We start from the raw sequence: 22,684 nt of genomic DNA, 5'->3' as shown, positions 1-22,684 counted from the left end.
TGTCCAAAGATAAAACTCTCAGGATGATGAGTTGTTTACCTGAAGCTAGAATGTGCACAGGAAAGGAAAAGTTAGAAGGATGACTCATGCGAACAAGCAGACAGCCAGTGGTGATAATCGAAGTAGGGGTTAACACCATAGGGAAAAGGGAAAAACCATATAGAGGAACTCAGAAAACATATGCAAGACCACCTCAAAACTTAATGGTAGGGGATATAAAGTAATGTTCTTAGGAATAACTCCCGTGTTTGAAAATGACAACTTGATTAGGAAAAATAGATGATGTAAGAAAATGGCTGACAATTCAGTTTCACAATAATCATGATGCCATTTTCGTTAGCAACTGGGATGGTTTTTCCAAGATAAAAGCGATTGGTTTAGGAAAGACTGGCTGCACTTTATCAAAATGAGAACGACAAGGCTATCATGGAACTCAGATCTTCAAAAACCACAAACTAGATTGGGGGAGGGAATTTGGAAGGCAGGGAAGTAATTAGATCCTAAAGCAGACGGATAAAAGAGGTGGTGTTAGATGAGCAGGAGCTTAATAACCCAGAGAAATGCTGGATCCAACTTTCAGCAATAGACATCAAAGACCAGAAGCAGTAAATCTTCACTGAGCTGCATATTTGTGCATGCTCGAAGCATTTCTAACAAAACGCCTGAACTGTAAACTATTGTATCAGTAGAGAACTACAGTGTAATAGGAATGATAGAAATATAACTTACTGAATAGATGGAGACAAGCAACAAAGATTACAGTAAGTTGTGGAACTATGAAATAGACAGAAAAAGAAAGAAAAAAGGAACTGGCATTTATATAGCACTTTTCACGACCTCCGGACATTCCAAATTGCTGCGCAGCCAATGAATTACTTTGAGGTGTAGGCAGTGTTGCATTATAAGAAAACACAGTAACCAATTCGCACACAGCAATGTCCCACAAGCAACAATGAGTTAAGTGACCTGACAATCATTTTAATGAAACTGGTTCAGGGATAAATGTTGAACAAGACCAAGAGCTCTCCTGTTCTTTGTCGAATAGTGCCATGGGAATTGTTATGTCCAGCTGAGATGGTGGACAAGTGCCAGTTTCATCCAAAATAGGGCACTCCCTCAGTACTGCACTGAAATGTCAGCCTAAATCATGTGCTCCAGTCTCTGTAGCAGGGCTTGAATCCACTGACTCAGAGTCAAGAGTACTACCACTGAGCTAAGGCTGACACCTATGGAGGTCAAGACACATTGGGGGGGAGGGCACAGAGTCAAGAAAGTAGAGTTAGTAAAAAGGGAAAACTATCGAACAAAATAGTTTGCTTAGATACAGAGAGCTTAAGTACCATTGGGGGTTTACTATATATAGAGTAACAGGTCAAAATAAGGAAAGCAGTTACTCTCGGGCAAGATAATGAGAAAACAGGAAAGTTTTATTATCGGGGGATTTCAACCAACCCAACTATACATTGGGAACGCCCAAGTGGTTTAGGGTCCGAATTAGAAAATGTAATGTAATGAATCACTGCTTCATGACCCAGAGTGTCAGGAAAGCTACACAAGCTAGTTTTCAGATTAACTTGGCAATGGTAAATGACCCTGACAACATACAAGAGAATGAAAGTCATGACAGCCTTGAACGATAGCAACCTTAACATGATCAAATAGAGTGTGATTTGGAATTCAAACACTGCCGAGGATCAACATCCAGGTATACAATGGGCCAACTACAAGAGCATGAAGGAACAGGTAAAGCAAATTAACTAAAGAGGGAAACTATTTAACATCAAATCAGATGAGGATGAATGCAATACTTTCAAAGATGTACTGAGGAGCATGCAAGACAAATACATTCCCAAGATCAACGCAAAAGAAATAGTCAAAGCACGACTCAACATGGATTAACAGGATAATTAATCCAAAATAAAAGAAAAAATTAGCTTTATAAAGCCTCGAAGGGGAAAGGTGAAGAGTTCTATTGCAAATACAGGAAACTTCAGAAGGCTGTCAAAAAGTTGACCATGAGCACAGTTGTTAAACACAGCAGCACAAAATCTCTTTCATATGAGAACACTTGGGACAGTAACAAGAACCTTAAAAAATAAAACTATGATGAGCAGAGAGCAGTTAATATACTCAATGGTAACTTAAATTGAATTTATTTACAACAGAATTTGCAAACTACATTAGTATCCTGCAATTCAGAAACACAATAGCAATAAGTTGAAGTCTCAGACATGATGAAAGTAGTGTGGAGGGAGACCTAAAATCTAATTTGTGCATTAGTACTAGTCTGATGGCTTCAAACTTTAATTTTCATTAATAAAGAGGGACTTAAAGAAGGAATATGGCACAAGTTCAGTGCTTTTCTCGGGCCCCAAATGCTCATGCTGATTTTGACTTGTTTTACGTTGATTTTTACGTTCCAAGAAGATCGAGGTAATTTTTTGACATAACTTGCCGGATACAGCATTTCAGGAAATTGCGGACCATTAGGTTTATTGTTTGTGTCCCTCCATGGATTGCCATTTGATGTGTTCTTTTGAAGGGCAAGAACTAGCATGCGTGAAAAGCAAGTTGGCTCAAGTATACACTCAAAAACGGGAGCTAAAACTGTAGAGAACAGCAATAATTTACAAGAAACAAAAACATTTTTTTTATCCCAACCAACATAAAGAACTTTATGGGGTCAAGTTTCGGCCTGAGTTGCTCCTATTTTTTTGGAGCAACTAGTTTAGAATGGAGCATCTTAGAAATTGCAATTCTCGGCCTTTAGTTTGCTCCAGTTCTAGTAAGTTAGAACAATTTCATTTTAGAACAGATTTTTTTTCCAAAAGGGGGCGTATCCAGCCAGTTATGCCTGTTTTGCAAGTTTAGGCAGCGAAAACTTACTCCAAACTAACTTAGAATGGAGTAAGTGTAGATTTTTGTACGCTCAAAAAAACCTCGCCTACACTTAGAAAATCAAGCGTAGGTTACAAATCAGGCGTCAGGAACAAGTGGTGGGGTTAACAAACACTAAACACTTCACTTTTACAAATAAAGAACCATCATCAATAATAAATGATAAATAAACCAATAAATCAATCCAAATAAATAAAAAAATAAAAACAATTAAAAAAAAATTAAAAATCACTCAATAAATTAAAAAATTATTTCTACTCACCTACTGCAGCACCAGGAAGAGGGGACGAGAAGATGATGGGGGGTGGAAAGAGAAGATGATTGGGGGGAGATGATGATGGAGGGGGAGGGGGGGGGGGGCGGAAGAGAAAAGATGATGTGGGGGGGGGGGGAGAGAAGATGATGGGGGGGGGGGGGGGGGGAGGGGGAAGAGAAGATGATGCCGGACTGCTTCCGACGCCGCCGAGAGGCCGGGACGGTGGGTCCCGCCGCCGAGGTAAGATGCGCAGGCCACTCGGCCGGGGATAGGGTCGACGTCCCTTCGGCTTGGGATAGGGCTGTCGTCCCGGAGACAGGACGCCGGCAGCCAATGCGCACGCGCACGCGCGCAGCTGCCGGCACTGTTTCCGGCGCAGGGCTGTAGCTCCGCCCCCACAGCGTGAGGTGGAATTGGGCCTACAGCTATCTGAGAATCGTGAGGTAAGTATTCGGCGCAATTTTTGTTCTATAAATTAGGCGGGCCTCTCCGATATGCGCCGCTCTCGCGGGCGGCCGAAAGTTCACCCCTATGTATGGATGGGGAACAAAGGGGCCCCCCATAGGCATACAGATTTGTGGCAGCAAAATCTGAAATGTGCAGGAAAAAAAGTTTTACTTTATTTATCTTTGTTTAAATGAAGAATAGCTATGTAACTGGGAGTAATTAGAAAGCAGTAATCCAATCAAATTTAAGGCCACAAACATCTCAGTGCAATAATATAAAAATGGAAGTAAATGAATAAAATGAAAAACAGGTTCTTAAAAAAGTGAATGGGGTCAAGGTCAGATCCAATTATGTATTTGAAACAGCATAAAAAAATAAAAATTTGCATGCAAAGAGAAAACAGGAATATAAATCAAGATTTTAAAAAATGCTAAAAGGAGTAAAATGTCAGCTAGAATGGAGTCACAAACAGCTCTGTCATTGTTAAAACTGCAGCCTTTCAAGAGGAATTGCTTTCCTGTTAGTTTCTGTGGGATCTGCACTAAATCGAGTCAATGAAAAAAAATGCCAAGTTTTTTTCTGCCATAGGTCAATATGTGCCACCTCCACATCTAATATGTGATGTGCTATACTAAAACATTTCTAAAATATTTACATGTATTTAGAAATAAATCCAGGTGAACATTTGATTAACAAATTTGTCTACTTTCATAAACAGCAACATTTCTCAATAAAATGAAATAAAACTTGCAGAATGGCCATATAATTGGCAAATGACATTTAACACAGATAAATGTGAGCTATTACATTTTGGTAGGAAGAATAGGAAGGTCACATTACTTGGAAGGTGCGAGTCTGGGTGGGGTAGAGGAACAAAGGGAGTACAAATACACAAATCACTAAAAGTTGCGACACAGGTTAACAAGGCCGTAAAAAAGCAAACCAAGCATTAGGGTTTATTTCTAGAGGTATAGAATTGAGAAGTAGGGAAGTTATGCTAAACCTATATCGAATCTTGGTTAGACCACACTTGGAGTACTGCGTACAGTTCTGGTTGCCATATTATAAAAAGGATTATCAAGACACTGGAGAGGGTGCAAAGAAGATTTATAAGGATGATACCAGAAATGTGAGGGTATACTATTAGGAAAGGATGAACAGGCTGGGTCTCTTTCTGCTTTTAAAAAGGCTGAGGGGTGATGTAATTGAGATCTTTAAAATTATGAAAGGTTTTGATAGAGTAGATATCGAAAGATTGTATCCACTTGTGGGGAAGAGGCCATCAATATAAGATAGTCACCAAGAAATCAAATAGGGAATTCAGAAGAAACTTTTTTAGCCAGAGAGTGGTGAGAATGTGGAACTCACTACCACAAGTAGTTGTTGAGGCAAATAGTGCAGATGTATTTAAGGGGCGACTAGATAAGCATTTGCGGGAGAAGGGACTAGAGGGTTATGCTGACAGAGTTAGATGAGGAAAAATGGGAGGAGGCTCGAGTGGAGCATAATCGCCAGCATAGACTGGTTGGACCGAATAGCCTGTTTCTGTGCTGTATATCTCATGTAATCCTATGTAAAATCAGTCACACGGTTATCACTATGCAGAACACTGGTGTTAAGAAAAATAAAAACCAGTATCATTGAATAAAGTAGAACAAAATAAAATCACCCACATGAAGTCCCTGCAAGTGCAATAGAAAGCTACATACATATTGGAGTTTAGATGAGTTACAGATCATGCAAACAACCCTCTCCAATTTTGTAGCATTTGAACTAACTAATCAGATTACTGCTTTCTAATACTCCCAGACACACAGCTATTATTCTTTATTTAAACAAGAGTAGAAATATGCAGTGATTAGATAAATAGGACATGCTGGCTAGAATTATAGGAGCCTTTAGCATTTGACATTAAATAATATTAATCATCTTAAATACTCACATGAATTGCTGCACTGTTTTGATTGGAACGAGACCTGCGTCTTGATGTGATGCCTATGTTTTCACCTTTCAGCAGAGAATGAACAACATCATCCAAAAATGTCATTTGCACCATAGAAGGGTCGACATTCTGTGGTTCTAGCACCTGATTTGTTCACAAAAACAAGACAGCATTTATAATATGTAGCAAAAATTTACACTTACTGCACTGAAATCAGAATACTGCATATAAAATACTGCATTGAATAAGCACTAATGCTACTTACCATTTGTAATATATATATTATGTATATATATCCCACCCTTGACAGCTATCGCATGACCCTTGCTATAAGGTGCATATGTAGGAACTGCATTTTGCTATGATGTCGACATTTACTATTGAAGTTCACATATGAAAAATGGCCACTTCGGTATGGTAATTGAAGTTTTCAAGCACGAGTGAAACTGAACCATAGTTCCCAATGTTCCCTCTAATTTTTATTTGTACTGAGCAAGCCACGAACTCCTCGGAGCGTAACTTTTTTGTCCATGGGCAAATTTTACAACAACAATTTTCTTCACTTGAGCCAAATGTACAGCCAAGGGATCGTTTAAAGTGTGTCCGAGCAATCGTGCGGATCCTGAGCAAGCTTGTGACTACTCGGGAAGGATTCAAAGACATTGCTGCACACTGCCTTGATACAACTGCCACTTGAGTCTTCGGGCTAGACTTTCCATTAGTGTCCACATCGCCCAAAAGTGGGCGATATTTCCAGCGCTAGCGTTTATATTGGTTTTTGTGATCGCCGGAATATCGGCCATTTTCAAACCCGCTAATTTCCACTTTACAATTTGTGCGTTAGCAGGAGCGATGTGAAATGGGCGTTAGCGGTTTTCACAGTTTTTTTCAGTTGTAAAAGGCCGGCATCCATAGCAACGGTCTTTTCCCGCGTTTCAGGAGGTTAGGGGTTATCTGTACATGCGCAGAAGAGTGAAAGTGGAGAGAGAGAGAGAGAGAGAGAAGAAAGCTTGTGTTGTTGGAGTTTGAAGTATTGAGAGTAATGAAAGTGTTTGAAGAGAGTTTTGCATCAATTTTTCTAAAATTTCATAATTAAATCAATGAAGTCGTGCTATAATGGATCCAATTGAATCCACGGAAAGGATGATGAGCTAGGAGGAGGAAGGAGGCGTGGCGGAGGCGGAAGAGACGGGAGGTCGTAGGCGAGCTAAGCGTTTTAGCGAGGAGGCTAATGCTGCCTTGGTGGCCGAGTTTGAGAATCTGTGGGCACAACTGACCCGAGGTGGGCGTGGGAACAACATCCCCCCCGCCCCCCGCGGGTCTATCAACGAATTTGGGGCGAGATTGCAGAGGTAATCTCTGCCAACACCCATGAGGCGAAGGAGCCAAACCAGTGCCGGAAGCGCTGGAATGACCTTGTTGGGTCCGAAAGAGTAAGTATTACATATATTTATATTTATTTATATAATTGTAATTGTTATGATGTAATGATTAATTTAAATGCAGATCTGATGCATTGTAGTTCGATCGGTAATCATTTAATACAAACCTCGATCTGAAACAATTTATTTGCAGACATTCGATATAACCATGCATGTGATATGTATAACGTTTACAGTGGACAATCATATGTGTTGTGTTGCATAATAATATTATTGATAATATCTGTAAGTAATCTATGGATGTGTTTCTGTAAAAGTATCTGGCAATGATCTGTTGTCATCTTTTGCAGAAAAAGTTTTTGAAGAACGAGGCCGAGCAGTGGCGCACGGGTGGCGGCCCAGCAGATCGATTCGCCCTCACCGATCGAGGGGAGCTTGCGCTGGCACTTGAGGGTGCACAATCGTTCGGCCAACCGTGCTGCGTCGGAACCTGTCCTCATGCCATGTGAGTAAAGTGTAAACCATTGGGTGATGTAAAGTAAATTATTGCCACTTATATCCGTAAAATATATGAATGATGATTTATTGATGCAATGTTATGTAATATTACGTAATTAATGATGGGATCATGAAAAACATTGCAATGCAGATTTTGTACTATCATGATGTTCATCAAATGTGATGCCGGTCATCATTCTTATAGCAGTAGTGTTGCTCTCATGCATATGCCTGTATAGTGTTTGGATTCCCATGTGACCCTAGCACCCCCTACTCCTCTAATTACCTCTTTTGTGTTTTCTAGCTCAACCAAGAGTGCAGGCCGTGGAAAACGAACCACCGCATCAACCTATGGATCCGGTCGGTCTTATTTCTGGGGAGCCCCGAATCTCGCCTGTTCTGCTGCAGATCCTCCTCTCCACTGAGGACAGTGAGGATGTGGAGGAGGAGCCTGCAGCAGCAGTACCTTCCAGTGTTCCTGCGGCCATGTCCTCCTCAACCAAGGAGGTAGCGGGGCCAAGCGCTTTGCCGCAGGGCGCCTCAAGTGATTCACTGCCAGGGACGGCCCCGCAGAGGTTCGGTCGTTGCAGTAGGACTGCTCCACGAACGAGAGATCTTAGCATGGACATGGTAAACTTGTCCATGAGACGCGTTGAGATTGGTCAAGAGCTCCTCCAGGCAATGGGAGGAATATCTCAACAGATGGCCACCCTATTCGCGAACATGAATGAGAAAATGACGCAGATAGCGGTGGCCCTGGAGGTAATAGCCAAGAACACTGGTACCAGAGGGCTATCAACGGTCCCGGAATCTGGCACTGCACCCCAAGGTGCCGCATCCCCATTGCCCGAGACTCATGCGAGCCAGGAGAAAGCTCTTGCTTCTGGCTCGGAGGAAGTTTCCACGGAAATGTCCTCTCCACCCTCATCACCCCAATCAGAAGATCTGCCGTCACCACCCACCCCCAGCACCCCCACCCACCCTCCCCCTTCCCCGACCGAAGCAGCGCTTGAGGAGCACTGCGGCAAAGTGGCTCGCCGTTGGTAGGGGAAAGGGAAAAGGTGGTGTTCAGAACCAGGGGAGGGCGGGGGTGTGGCCAATGGTAGGGAGTGTTTTAAAATGTTTCATTGTTGGGATGGTTTTGGTTGGGGGGGGGGGGGTGCATACGTTATTAAAATTGTGTTGTTAAAATGTTCAAAGTTTGGGTTGGGGGTGGGGGAGGGGGGTACTGTTGTGTTGTGTTATGTTTTTTTCTGATTAAAAAATTTTTTTTTTTAAATTTAACAACATTGTTGTGCATTGTCTTCAAATAGTCTTGCAGCTGCGTAAACAACACCAATGCTAATTCAAGCAAAGCGTTCATTTATGAGCTGCTGACGCAACAGTCTTGCAGCTGCGTAGCCATCACGGGCTCTTTCCTGCGATCTGGGGGGAGGGGGCGGCATGGTTTCAACGTCAGCCTGAATATTTTCGCCAAGGTCATCGTCCACCTCCTCTTCTTCCTCTTCTCCTCTCTCCTGAGGTGCACCAGTAGTCCCAACTGGCATTTCTTGTCCCCTCCTGATAGCCAAGTTATGCAGCATGCAGCACACCACAATGAATTGAGCGACCTGCTCAGGGTGGTATTGCAATTTGCCTCCTGAGTGGTCCAGGCATCTGAAGTGCTGCTTAGCACTCCAATTGTCTTCTCCACGATATTGCGTGTGGCTATGTGGCTTTGTTGTATCGCTTCTCGGCTGCCGTCTGGGGCTTACACAAGGGGGATCATCAGCCAGCTGGCAAGGCCACATCCTTTATCCCCAAGCATCCAACCATGTACTTGTGGCCGACTCTTAAACAGGTCAGAGACAGTGCTCTCACGCAAGATGTGCGCATCATGGATGCGGCCTGGAAATTTTGCATCGACTGCCATGATTATTTGCTTGTGGTCGACAACGAGTTGCACATTCAAGGAGTGGAATCCCTTTCGGTTCCGAAAAACCTCTGCATCCTGAAAAGGTTATCGCATGGCAATGTGCATACAGTCTATTGCTCCCTGAACATTGGGGAACTTTGCTATTCTTGCAAAACCTAGGGCCCTCTCACTCTGTGTCTCCCTGGTCATAGGGAAGCTGATAAAGTCCATCCTCCGAGCGTAAAGGGCTTCTGTCACCTGACGAATGCAGCAATATGTGGCATGCTGAGAGATAGAGCAAATGTCGCCAGCTGAGGCCTGAAAGGAGCCCGAGGCATAGAAGTGTCGTGGTAACCTTGACCTCAACGGACAGTGTGGTCCTGATGGTGCTGGTAGGCTTCAGATCTCCCATAATGAGCTGGCATATATCTCACTGATGACCTCCTTTCCTAGGGCACGTTCGCGGACAAATTCAGCTAAGACCGCTTCTCTGGGTGTAAGTTCTCCTCCTCCTCAGTCTGCCACCTCCTCGATTGGGCACATAATGCTCTTCAACATACCTTCTCCCATCTCTAGTCTGCAGCATGTGAGTAGTCATCAATACTGACTGAGAAATTACAGGCCCCATTGCAATTACGTATTATATGTATTCTTCAGAAATAATCAATTTTCGTTCGAAATCTCATAAAATAATGTCAATTCGTCCACAATATAAGATGTTTCTTCTGATTTTATATTCACCTTAAAATAACTCACATATTAAATCAAAGCTTCCCAGAACTTGAGAATATGAAAAGTCCTTCGATTTACAAATGGACTCCATAATGCTGGGTTACGGTCAGGTGAGTGCAGCTTTTTTTCAGCGTTTTTTGGGACGAGCAATCCTTTCGGCGATATATGGGCGAGATGCCGAAAGTAACGCTCAGCGATATTCTGGGCGGTTTCTGGGCGTTAGTTTCCTTCAAAAACTATATTCTGGGCGTTGACGTCATAAAAATATGGGCGGGCAGTTCAATTAATTCTCGGTGCTAAATTGATGCCAAAACTATCGCTGGTGATAAATGGACGTTAGTTTCCATTTTTTGGTGAAATGGGCGATAAATGGGCATTATAACTCATCGACGTTTAAATGGGCAGTAAGTGGCCGGTAACGGGTAGAAACTAATGGAAATTCTAGCCCTGTGGCTCAATTCTCTCTGAACTGCACCCACAAAGCAATGTACTGAATCATTTGGAATAGTACAGCACAGAAAGAGGCCAATCTGCCCATCAAGACCGCGTCTGCTCTCACGAAGCGCAACCTAGTTCATCCCACTCCCCTGCTTTTTCCACAATTCCCTGCAATTTTTTCTCGAAGTATTTATCCAATTCCCTTTTGAAGGCTACTATTGATTCTGTATCGACCATCCAATCAAGCAGTGCATTCCAAATCTTAACCATTTGTTACGTTAAAAAGTTTCTCCTCATGTTTGCTCTGTTTCTTTTGCAAGTCATCTTAAATCTGTGCCCTCAAGTTATTGATGGGAATGTTAAAATCTGCTATTGGGAACTGGGTTTGTGGTGGAGGAGCAGCCGGAGACTCTCTGCTGGCAGTTTGTGCCGAAGCTGCTCTCTGGGCAGCAATGTTCTCACTCGCAGCTCTAAGTGAACACATTTGGCTTTTCTCTCACTTTCGTCACTCTGCATTTCTTACATTTGCACAAAGAGTCATTTGTTCTGAACCCATGCTTAGAGCACACTGCACTCCCACCCAGCCATGCCTCAAAGCTTGTTCACTTCCTCCAATCCATACACACTGACGGCACGACATAAACGGCATGATGTAAGAGCTGACAGCCAATCAGATGAAACTCTTCCCCCGACCCTGCCCCCAGCGGCACTTTATCCCGTGCTCTCTGCAGCTGCTCTCACTCTGGCCGTTGGGCCCCGTCCACTGCTCGCTGCCTGGGAATTCGATTGCACGGGACTTTACAGATTGCTGCGTGCACATGCACCTTAGAGGGAATATTGGTCATCACCTTTCTGAAGGTGGAACACAAGTATACATTCACAAAATATTGCCTAATTTAAGGTGCTGATAATTTAACTAACATTTGCAGAGTGTCCAGATTTAATTTTTCCAAAACATTTCAGAACACCCAGATTAACAGATAAATTCATGCAGCACTAGTAAGCAATTCATCGAAGTCTGTTTACCTGGTCATTCATCACGATCATAGTGCGGCTTAAAAGATCGTGATAAGTAATGATACCAGTGAACCACTGGGTGGCAGAATCTTGCCTGTATACGCGTACTCTATAGCCGTTCAATGAATAGGGACCTGTAAGGAGCAACACACAAATGTGCAACTGGTAACTGCAAAGGAACAAGAGATTAGATTGGAAATAATGTTTTACATCCATTCCCACTGTTACAAGGGTTGAATAACTGGTCCCAAAAGAATTGAATTACGTCAAATATGTTGCTCAGAGTTGCGCATTAAAATAAAATTAAAAAATGAAATTGTGTTTTTGATATGATAACACAAGTGCACAAGAAAAACACAAAATAATACCTTGCATAAAAATCTCCTGAACTTTTTGTTCTTTAACCCAGGCTTTCACTTCTTCATGAAGCAGAGGGTTGTCCCTGAGAACTTGGCTCAGACTGTCGATGTCGTCCTTATTAAAAACAGAAGCGTCTTTGTTATTTAGTAAAGTACCGTCCGTATGTGTATCGATTAACAATATGCATGTCCCACTCATTACAGCAATCCTACATTAGGTTTCTTTAACTTATTTATTTACTGACTTAGCGATTTTCCTAAACAAATGTATATGCATGTTGTCCAGGTTATTTTATGCACAGGCTCAAATCTTTGCAGGTCTGGACTGGTGTTGCTTGAAGCAGTGCCTCACGATTGATATTCCCAGTGAGAAGGTGGTTGTCAATAACGAAATTCAACAATTAAAATATTGTGCGTCAAGGTGGAACACTGGAGTACACAGCAATGGAATCCAAGGTTGGTGCCCAACTCCACTGCAATCCAGATTTTGGTTGTGTCAAGTGAAGATCAGCCGTTTCACCAGAAGGGCAGAGAATCGTCAAAAAAGTTAGTCCTGCAGACTACTTACAACAACATGCCTACGAAAGGCTCTTCACTCACCTACTTATTCACAGCCTTGGAGGAAAATGTTGATAAATAAAAGAAAACTTTGTGCTGCAAATGCGACTGACTTTATGACCCGAGAGAGTAGACAGGATCTCTATTTAACCTGTCATCCAAAGGATGGCATCTCAGACAGTACAGCACTCCCCTCAATACTGGACTAAAGTGCCAGCCTAGATTATGTGCTCAAGTCTCTGGAGTGGGGCTTGAAACCAAAACTTCTGACTTCGAGGCGAAAGTGTTACCACGGAACCATGGATGAAACATCAGACTTATGGATAAATTTAAGCAAAAGATGTCATACTTGGATCTTATTGATTTTATTGTGTATTCAATGATAACATTACATAATAAAACAGCAAGAAACTTATTGGTGAACATGTACATTTAACGTCAGTGTTCTCGATCAGGTCAACATCCTCAGCATCGAAGCATTGACCACACTTGACCAGCTCCGTTGGGCGGGTCACATTGTTCGCATGCCGGACACAAGACTCCCAAAGCAAGCGCTCTACTCGGAACTCCTATGCGGCAAGTGAGCCCCAGGTGGGCAGAGGAAACATTTCAAGGACACCCCCAAAGCCTCCTCGATTAAGTGTAACATCCCTACCGATACCTGGGAGTCGCTGGGCAAAGACCGCCCCAAGTAGAGGAGGAGCATCCGGGAGGGCGCTGAGCGCCAAGAGCATGCAGAAAACAAGCGCAGGCAGCGGAAGGAGCGTGCGGCAAACCAGACTTCCCACCCACCCTTTCCTTCAACGACTGTCCCACCTGTGACAGAGACTGTAATTCCTGTATTGGACTGTTCAGTCACCTGAGAACTCACTTTTAGAGTGGAAGCAAGTCTTCCTCGATTTCAAGGGACTGCCTATGATAATGATGATTCTTTGAAAGGTTACTGCAAAGCACTCAAAAGCAGTTAAAATATTTCTTTTGCCATTTTCCCCTTGGTAACTGAAATGAAATTTCTCAAGTCCAAATTAAGGCTTGTAACAAAGACAGAAAAATTGCATTTCACAATAACGTGATAAAATTTAATGACAACATCGCCTTTTATGGCTGTGTATGTTCATCAATGCTTTGAATTGATTTGCAACTTTTCACCAGACCTGACTTTATTAGCTGAAGTTCTCAGTCGAGAAAGTTACGCAGGGTGCATTTGTAGAATGTTGTCAGCCAAACGTGAAGGACTTTATTCAGCCTCTAATTTGTATCCTCCAGGAGAGACAAGACGATACAATTTTGAAGAGGGTGCAAAAACAAAGACCTGAGGGGTTGTACGCACACTAATCTTTGAAGGTAGCAGGACAAGTTGAGAAGGCTGTTAAAAAAAAAGCACAGGATCCTTGGCTTTATAAGCAGAGGCACAGATTACAAAAGCAAGGAAGTAATGCTATACATTTGTAAAATAGTGGTTAGGCCTCAGCTGGAGTTGTGTGTTCCATTCTGGGCCCCACACTTCAGGTGGATGTGGGACTTCAGTTACGTGGAGAAACTGAAGAAGCTGGGATTTTTCTTCTTAGAGCAGAGGTGGTTAAGGGGAGATTTAAATCGAGGTGTTGAAAACCAGGAAGAGTTTTCTTGAGTGTAAGGAAAAACTTGTTTCCAGTAGCAGAAGGATTGGTAACCAGAAGACACAGGCTTAAGGTCATTGGCAAAAGAACGAGGTGAGATTTATTTTGAAATACAGTGAGTTATGATCTGGAATGCACTGTCTGAAAGAGTGGTGGAAGCAGATTCAACAATAACTTTCGAAGAGGAATTGGATAAATACTTAAAGGAGAAAAGACTGCAGATCTATGGGGAAAGGGGTAGGGGAATGGGACTAATTGGACAGCTCTTTCAGGTATGATGGGTCAAATGGCCTCCTTCTGTGCTGTATCATTCTATGGACACTATTTTCGCCACCATTGGGTGCCGTTTTTTCTCTTGCAGCAATCATGATTTTGCAGTTTTGCTCAAAATTTGTACGCCGGCGGCAACTGTCGGGGCCTTTTTTTGGCGCAGGTCTGGTTGAAAACTGATTTTTGTGTCGTTTTTGGCCCTTTAAACTGATTTTGGCATTCCACGATTTTTTTCAGCGCGGCGCACACTGGCCAAAAGCACAGCAAAAAAAAAAAACAACCATCAGTTAAGTTAACGAATCGGCATGGCGCATAAGAGGACAGGAGCGAGGCAATAAGAATACAAAATAAAAATTATTTTTCTCCACAGGGAACTCTTTTTGGAACAAGGGAAGAAGATTTTTGGGTCGAAAGGACTGTTCCCCCTGCTGCAATGCTGGGCCAGAGGACTGCTCTCCCCGCCCACCCCACCCCCGCCAAACCCGCTGCAATCTCGGGCTGAATGCCACCACCCCCCATCCCACAAGTTGAAGCTCGGGAGCGGGAGGGCCATTCGGTCCAGGATTGCAGCAGGTCCAGACATTTGCGGGGGGTGGGGGGGGGGGGAGAAGAGAACGGTGGCTGTGGGTTCAGCAGGGGGAGAGGTCCTTTGTGGCCTTTTCGGCAACAGTCGGGTAGCAGTCCTTTTGGGGGAGCAGACTTCAGCGTCTCTGGTTGCCCTGGCAACTTCAGCTTTTCGCGCATGCCCAGAGAGTTTTTAGCGCAGACTTGAAGTTCCGCTCCCCCCAGACTAACCTCAGAGAGCGCTGTGCCAAATTCTAATATTTCTTTGGCGAATGTCCCAATTTTTTTCTGCCACAAATGTACACAAAAAAATTGTACGTTAACACGTGTGGGCGTCAAAAATCCAAGAAGTGGAAAATAGGGGCCTATGATTCTATTTGCAAAGAACACTAGTCAGATAGGATAACACATGCTTTAGTGAACAGTGTCAGGAGTTGGGTCATGGGCCAGAAGACAGAACTGCAAGCAGACATACCCACTTCCTAGTTTTGATTCCTTGTGTGAAAAGGGCAGATAACTTTCATTATATGTCGTAGTTCTCATTTTTCTTCAAATTAAGACAGGTCTTCAAATGAACTCTGGAATCATATGCCCAGAATCTCCATACTGTTGAGTTTTCAAACACAGCCACAAAGTTTTGGAGAAGGACCAAAGCAAAGGGCTGGATCTTGTACAAGTGTGCCATTTTAAATTTGCCTTGGCAGATGCCTGAAAGCACATAACCCACCATCTTGCATATTAACGCCGCTTGGAACTAGAAAAACATTTTAAAAAGGAAGAATTACACACATATATATATAAATTCTGTCCCTTATGTATATACTAAGCCCAACAGATCTCAACAGGGAGATTTCCTCTGGCGGCTAATTGAGTTCTCCCATTATAAGACTTCCCATTTCCACACCCTGTACATCACCCCCAGTAGTCTCATTTTACCTCTTCTCAAATGGAGAATGAAACACCAGGGCAGGGGGACTATATTACCCTTGTAGGTATCAAAAGAGCTCACACTATTTGATATATGTGCAAAAGGGTACACATAACATGACTTGAATATGATTTCAACTTAGTTTTTAATATTTATAATTTTTAAATTACCTTTAAAGAAAAGAACAGTATGAAATGGGATTTAATTTAAAAATCTTCTTAAAAAAACGTACGAATTCCCATTTTAAATATTTGACCTCCAACATAAATGCAAGCTGATTGTACAACTAGAGGAAAATTACTGTGACACATGCACAAACGCAAATTCTATTCAAAATCCAGTTGCAGAGGATAGAAGAATAGGATCACTGGTCTTTTTAAATTTAGAAGTGAGAACTATGAAAGTAAGTAACCTACCCTTCTCCATTCATTGCCACTGAACATCACACCCAAGTGGCCTTACACCCCAAGACATATATAGAATACTATATAGAAGAGACTGAATTTATTTACATGCGAACATGTGTGTAATGCTTCATCTTTTAAATTTAATTTGAGCTTGACCCAAGATTTTGTTTCACAGAATATTGCATACATACATACAACATGCTTAAGATTGTAGGTACAAATCATATTCCAAAGACTTAAGCACATAATCTAGGCTGATATTTCAGTGCAGTATCGAGGGAGTGCTGTACTGTCATAAGTGTCGTCTTTCGGTTGAGATGTAACACGGAGGTCCCAACTGCCCTCTTAGGTGGATGTAAAATATCCCATGGCATGATTTGAAGAGCAGGGGAATCTTAGCCAATATTCATCCCTCAATCAGCATCAATAAAACAGATACCTGGTCATTACCACATTGCCATTTGTAGGATTTGATGTGCATAAATTAACTTTTTAAAATTCTTTCATGGGATGTCGGCATCGCCGGCAAGGCCAGCATTTATTGCCTATCCCTAAATGCCCTCGAGAAGGTGGTGGTGAGCTGCCTTCTTGAACCACTGAAGTCAGTGTGGTGAAGGTGCTCCCACAGTGCTGTCAGGGACGGAGTTCCAGGATTTTGACCCAGTGACGATGAAGGAACGGCCGATATATTTCCAAGTCAGGATGGTGTGTGACTTGGCAGAGAACGCGCAGGCGGTGGTGTTCCCATGCGCCTGCTGCTCTTGTCCTTCTAGGTGGTAGAGGTCGCGGGTTTGGGAGGTGCTGACGAAGAAGCCTTGGTGAGTTGCTGCAGTGCATCTTGTAGATGGTACACAATGCAGCCATGGTGCGCCGGATATGGAGGGAGTGAATGTATAAGGTGGTGGATGGGATGCTAATCAAGCGGGCTGCTTTGTCCTGGATGTTGTTGAGCTTCTTCAGGTTTTAGAGCTGCACTCATCCAAACAAGTGGAAAGTATTCCATCACACTCCTGGCCGAGTAGATGGTGGTAAGGCTTTGGGGGAGTCAAGAGGTGAGACACTCACCACAGAATACCTAGCCTCTGACCTGCTCTTGTTGCCACAGTATTTATATGGTTGGTCCAGTTACGTTTCTGGTCAATGATCATCCCCACGATGTTGATGGTGGGGGATTAAGACGATGGTAATGCCACTGAATGTTATAGGGTGCGGTTAGACTCTCGCTTGCTGGAGATAGTTATTGCCTGGCACTTGTGTGGCGCGAATGTTACTTGTCATTTATCAGCCCAAACCTGAATGTCGTCCAGGTCTTGCTGCATGCGGGCATGGACTGCTCCATTATCTGAGGAGTTGCAAATGGCACTGAACATTGTGCAGACATCAGCAAACATCCCCACTTCTGAGCTCATGATGGAGGGAAGGTAATTGATGAAGCAGCTGAAGATGGTTGGGCCTCAGACACTGCCCTGAGGAACTCCTGCAGCAATGTCCTGGGGCTGAGATGATTGACCTCCAACCACCACAACCATCTTCCTTTGTGCGAGGTATGACTCCAGGCAATGGAGAGTTTTCCCCCCGATTCACTTCAGTTGGCTTCAGTTTTACTAGGGCTCCTTGATGCCACACTCGGTCAAATGCTGCCTTGATGTCAAGGGAATTCAGCTCTTTTGTCCATGTTTGGACCAAGGCTGTATTGAGGTCTGGAGCTGCGTGGTCCTGGTGGAACCCAAACTGGGCATCGGTGAGCAGGTTATCGGTGAGCAAGTGCCGCTTGATAGCACTGTTGACGGCACCTTCCATCACTTTGCTGATGATTGAGAGTAGACTGATGGGACGGTAATTGGCCAGATTGGATTTGTCCTGTTTTTTTTGTGGACAGGGACATACCCAGGCAGTATTGTCGGATAGATGCCAGTGTTGTAGCTGTACTGAAACAGCTTGGCTCGAGGCGCAGCTAGTTCTGGAGCACAGTCTTCAGCATGACAGCCGGGATATTGTGTGGTCCATAGCCTTTGCTGTATCCAATCTGCTCAGCCGTTTCTTGATAACATGTGGAGTGAATCAGGAGGAGGCCGATATGGATCTTCCACTCAGCACTTCTGGCTGAACATGGTTCAAACGCTTCAGCGTTGTCTTTTGCACTCACGTGCTGGGCTCCACCATCATTGAGGATGGGGATATTCATGGAGCCCCCTCCTCCAGTTAGTTGTTTAATGGTCCAGCACCATTCACGACTGGATGTTTGCAGGACTGCAGAGCTTTGATCTAATCCGTTGCTTGTGGGATCACTTAGCCTTGTCTATGGCATGCTGCTTTCACTTTTTAGCATGCATTTAGTCCTGTGTTGCAGCTTCCGCAGGTTGGCACCAAACTGCAACATTTCCCTACATGACAACAGTGACTACACTTCAAAAGTACTTCACTGGTTGAAAAGCACTCTAGGACATCCTGAGGTCGTGAAAGGTGCTATATAAATGTAATCCAGGAGCCATGCAGAAAGCATACTAAGCAGTTCCAATCTTGGGCAAGAGCCATCTAATGCCATGACTGCCACCCACATAACATTATTGTTATCTGACCAGTATGCAAAATATCACATTCTTTGGAAAGCAGAATTTGAAATCTCCTGAGAATGTACATCAAGGAATATCTGCACACCATAAAAATTAAACCATGATAAATTTCTGCCTGAAATCTCTGAACTTCATAGTGTTTGAAAGAAAAACAGTCACAATGGTTACAAACTACTTTTCGTAGAGTTTATCCTTTATAAAACAGAACAAGTGATAACCTCCATTTGTCCTGAACATCCTCAGCAATAAATAAGCTCCTATACTCAGATTAAAGATCCCAGCCAAACCCATTCAATTAGTACAAAATGTCATTCATCACCTCATGCACTCTAGAAAAATTAAATTATTCCAATACTCTGTTTATCCAAATATGATAGGAAATGAATCTTAACAAGCTCACTTCAAGGTCTTCAATCATGAGATGCAAGAATTAAAATATGCTTAACCCACTTCATATTATTAACGGTTCTCGTCTGGTTCACCTTGGTCCAAATTGAATCAGATGCCTTATATTGCACAACTGAAATATTTGTAAATGCAGTACACCCTGGACTTAATGCAGCAGTAGAATTATGTGAAGGAGTCACTTCCCCTCGAGAATTTCAAACATGCAGTTATTTAATAAAGTTAACTGCAGCCACAACATTGTTATTCAGGAGTTTGCAAAACAGAAAACGAGTTTATAAATTGGCATGTTGAGAGGCTGTAGTATAGGACTTTGTTTACTATAAAAACAGAACTTGCAATGCTTGAGCAGCCAGCATGAAAGTTGTGTTTCAGACCAGGATTCCCACAACCCCACTCCACCCTCACTCCAAGCTAAGGCAAAACAATGTTTGCAAAGATGGGAAATCAAATGAACTAAAAGAAACATAGCTGATTTGAATCACATTTTACAACAGCTTGATCTAAATTCACTGACATTGAGACAAGTTTATTGCAATCGGTATAAGGGCTGCTTTTACTGCTCACAAAATAAATGTGCTCTATTTACATGATATAATTTCATTTGAAACATCTGTAGATTTCCAACAAATTCAAAAAATGCAGTTTTTTAATTCATTCTCAGGTGAGTGCTGCTGGCAAGGCTAGCAATTTTTGCCATCCCTAAACTAAGTGGCTTGTTTAGTGTCATTTAAGAGAGAAGTTAAGAATCAACCACATTGGTGTGGGACTTGAGTCACATATCAACATCATCATAGGCGGTCCCTCCAACGAGGATGACTCGCTTCCACGTGAGTTCACAGATGGTTTAATGAAGGACGCGATGTTCCAGTCCTGAACTCCAGTTGAGGGGGTGGAAGATGCCTGTGCGTGTATTTTTTTTAACATGTGGTGACCGTTGCACATCAGTCACCACACGGGCTTGACAGAGCTAGGTCTTTATCCAGTGGCAGGGTTAACCAGAACGACTGAAGACCTGCTCTGCTGAACGGACCGAGTGCGCATACATATCGCAGTGTGGGCAGGTCCATGCTGCCCTTGGGCCCTCGACTCTTCTGGGCCCCGTACCCTCATTCGCTGCACCTCCGCCACGATCTTCTAGTCACACATACACCAGACAGGACAGCAGGTTTTCTTGCCGAAAACGTATTAGTGAACCATTTAGGTTTTTAATGACAATTCGATAGCTTCATGGCCACTATTACTGATAATCATTTTTTTTTTTTTTAAACTGTATTCAAACTCTCAAATTGTCATAGTGGAATATGAACTCACGTTCTCTGGATTGTTAGTCCAGGCCTCTGGATTACTTGTCAAGTTACATAACCAAGACACTACTGTACGCTTTGACACTGCCTCATCTTAATCATCAAATTCACATTAGAACACCTTGATATCACTGCAGACTGATAATGTGTTGGATTGCAATCAAAACCCTAAACAAACCAGGTTTACTGTACAGACAAAAACATGAAGAAGAATCAAAGTTACAATACTATATATTTTTTTAATTCAGCTGGAAAATGTACATGTAAAATAAAAAAGGGACCAACAAATATGCCACAGAATGATACGTCAGTATTTGTGCCTGTAACAAATAGAACCAGTGATTTTAATCATGCTCACAGGAGGAGCCATCGTCCAGGCACTATCCAGAGGCTACGGGTATGAAAAGTGGCTGTGTCACACCAGGCTGCTGTCACACACCATCTATCACCTGGCTACAGGGAAATTGGTAAAATAGGTAGGTCACATGCACTCTTGTCCAGAAAATGAAGTACCTTCTTTGTAGAGTTATCTTTATTATTGCAATAAATGCATCTTCCACAGAGCGTAGCAGTAGGCCAAGCTGTAGCTCAAGACAGTACGATTCTGAATAGGTTGATGGAGAAATCAGGAGATGACTTAAGATAATTGGATTATTTCAGTATCACTGACATCATCCACATGCCCATTTATGTTCTCCTGTACAGTTTATAATGGCCATGTTTTAGTCTTGAAGCTCCAGTTTGATAAATAGCTGGTTAGGAAGGGACTGGAAATACTCCGACAATCATTCTTGGCATCATTCAAATGCTAAGAAATCAGTGAGATCCAGGTCAGGTAAAAGGAATTTTAAGAATCCTTAAATAATCATAAAAGAAGAAAAAGCTACATACAAACTTTTTCCATTTCAAAATGTCCAAGATAACAATTAAACAAATGCAGCAGATTCACATTAATTTCTACAGCCTTCAACAAATTTATGGAAATTTAGGACTCTCAAACGATAAAGCTTTGCCAAACAGAATTTTTTAGTAGTTTGCTAAAAATTTAAGGATAAACCATAGATGATCAAGTAACTAGCAGTAAAGCTAAGAATACTCAACACAAAGTGGTGCAAGTTCCACTTCATGAACCAATCATTTGTCACTTTATATAAAAGGATGCAAGGAGGTTTTACAAACCAGATACACATCCATCCAGAAACATTCTACAGTCCCTCACGTAAACTGTTTAAACTCATTAGTCCTGGATTTTGCTTCCACTACCTTTCCAGGAAGACAATTTTACATGAAAAAAATCAATTCTAAATTTGCTGTTTGCTATTTTGAACCTGAGTCTGTATGTCCTACTGTCATAGTTTAACTTCTTAACTTGAAGTAGTGTTCTAGATCTAACTTTACAATACAGTTTACAATCTTAAGCATCTCTATTCGGTCACCTTCTTTCCCTGAGAAACACAATTTTTTATGTTCTTTCCTCATATTTCACTTCTCTGGGATTAAGGATCAATTGTGTGGCTCTTCCTTGCACCATCTCCATGGCTCATGTACCATCCTTGTGCCTTGGTGACCAGAACTGGCCACAGTACTTGAGATTTTATCTGATTAGACCATTGTACAGTTAAACATGACTTATGTTCTACTGTTTCGCCAATATAGTTCAGCATTCTAGTTGATTGTTGCTCCACAGTTTAGCACTGAGCCGTCGAATATCCCCAGATCTGTTCCAACTTCATTCATAGTATTTCATCACATTTGAAAGCGTATTGTTCCAAACCAAAGAAGATATTCCCATACGTGCAGCTGCCTAGATTTGGTTCCTGTGCTGGATTACCCGTCCAATACATGCAGGAGATAAGCATTAGCTGTTTATACAAGCATCATGTGAGCCTACTCTTTGCCAGACCAGGCCAACTCGGAGGTCAAGACATGGAGTTGTGACACGACAATACCACAGCAATTCTGCAATGTTCACACTGAACCATTTAATGAAAATCAACCACTAATTTGCAATAATTGTGAATCTGTAGCTGTGGCATGAATGGAATGTTTTGAGCACAATTGCCAGATTGTAAGACATGCCTCCTGGGGTGAGAGAGAAAGAAACGAGCAGCAGAACTGCAGTACAGAAATAGATTTCGACAGCTAATTGCAGTGCATATTGAATACATCCAGAGTGGTCTGCAGCTCCCA

At 42.6% G+C, this 22,684-nt stretch overlaps 1 protein-coding gene across 6 annotated transcripts in view; it reads right to left on the bottom strand.

The window, feature by feature from the left end:
• jmjd1cb (jumonji domain containing 1Cb) overlaps nt 1-22,684 on the bottom strand; it is a 445,070-nt gene that overhangs the window by 89,765 nt on the left and 332,621 nt on the right. For 4 of the 6 annotated variants that reach the window (XM_070876841.1, XM_070876843.1, XM_070876845.1 and 1 more), the window contains 3 exons: nt 11,873-11,978; nt 11,514-11,638; nt 5,544-5,687 (listed from right to left, as the gene is read on the bottom strand). In XM_070876841.1, the coding sequence (XP_070732942.1) occupies nt 5,544-5,687; nt 11,514-11,638; nt 11,873-11,978 (375 nt within the window). Of the gene's footprint in view, nt 1-3,160; nt 3,194-5,543; nt 5,688-11,513; nt 11,639-11,872; nt 11,979-22,684 lie in introns of those variants that run through there. The other 2 variants (XM_070876842.1, XM_070876846.1) reach the window with 2 other exon arrangements.

This window comes from Pristiophorus japonicus, chromosome 3, assembly GCF_044704955.1.
Source record: "Pristiophorus japonicus isolate sPriJap1 chromosome 3, sPriJap1.hap1, whole genome shotgun sequence".
Taxonomy (NCBI): Eukaryota; Metazoa; Chordata; class Chondrichthyes; family Pristiophoridae; genus Pristiophorus; species Pristiophorus japonicus.
Note: the sequence above shows the minus strand (reverse complement) of the source record. Positions and strands in the feature narration are given on the sequence as shown.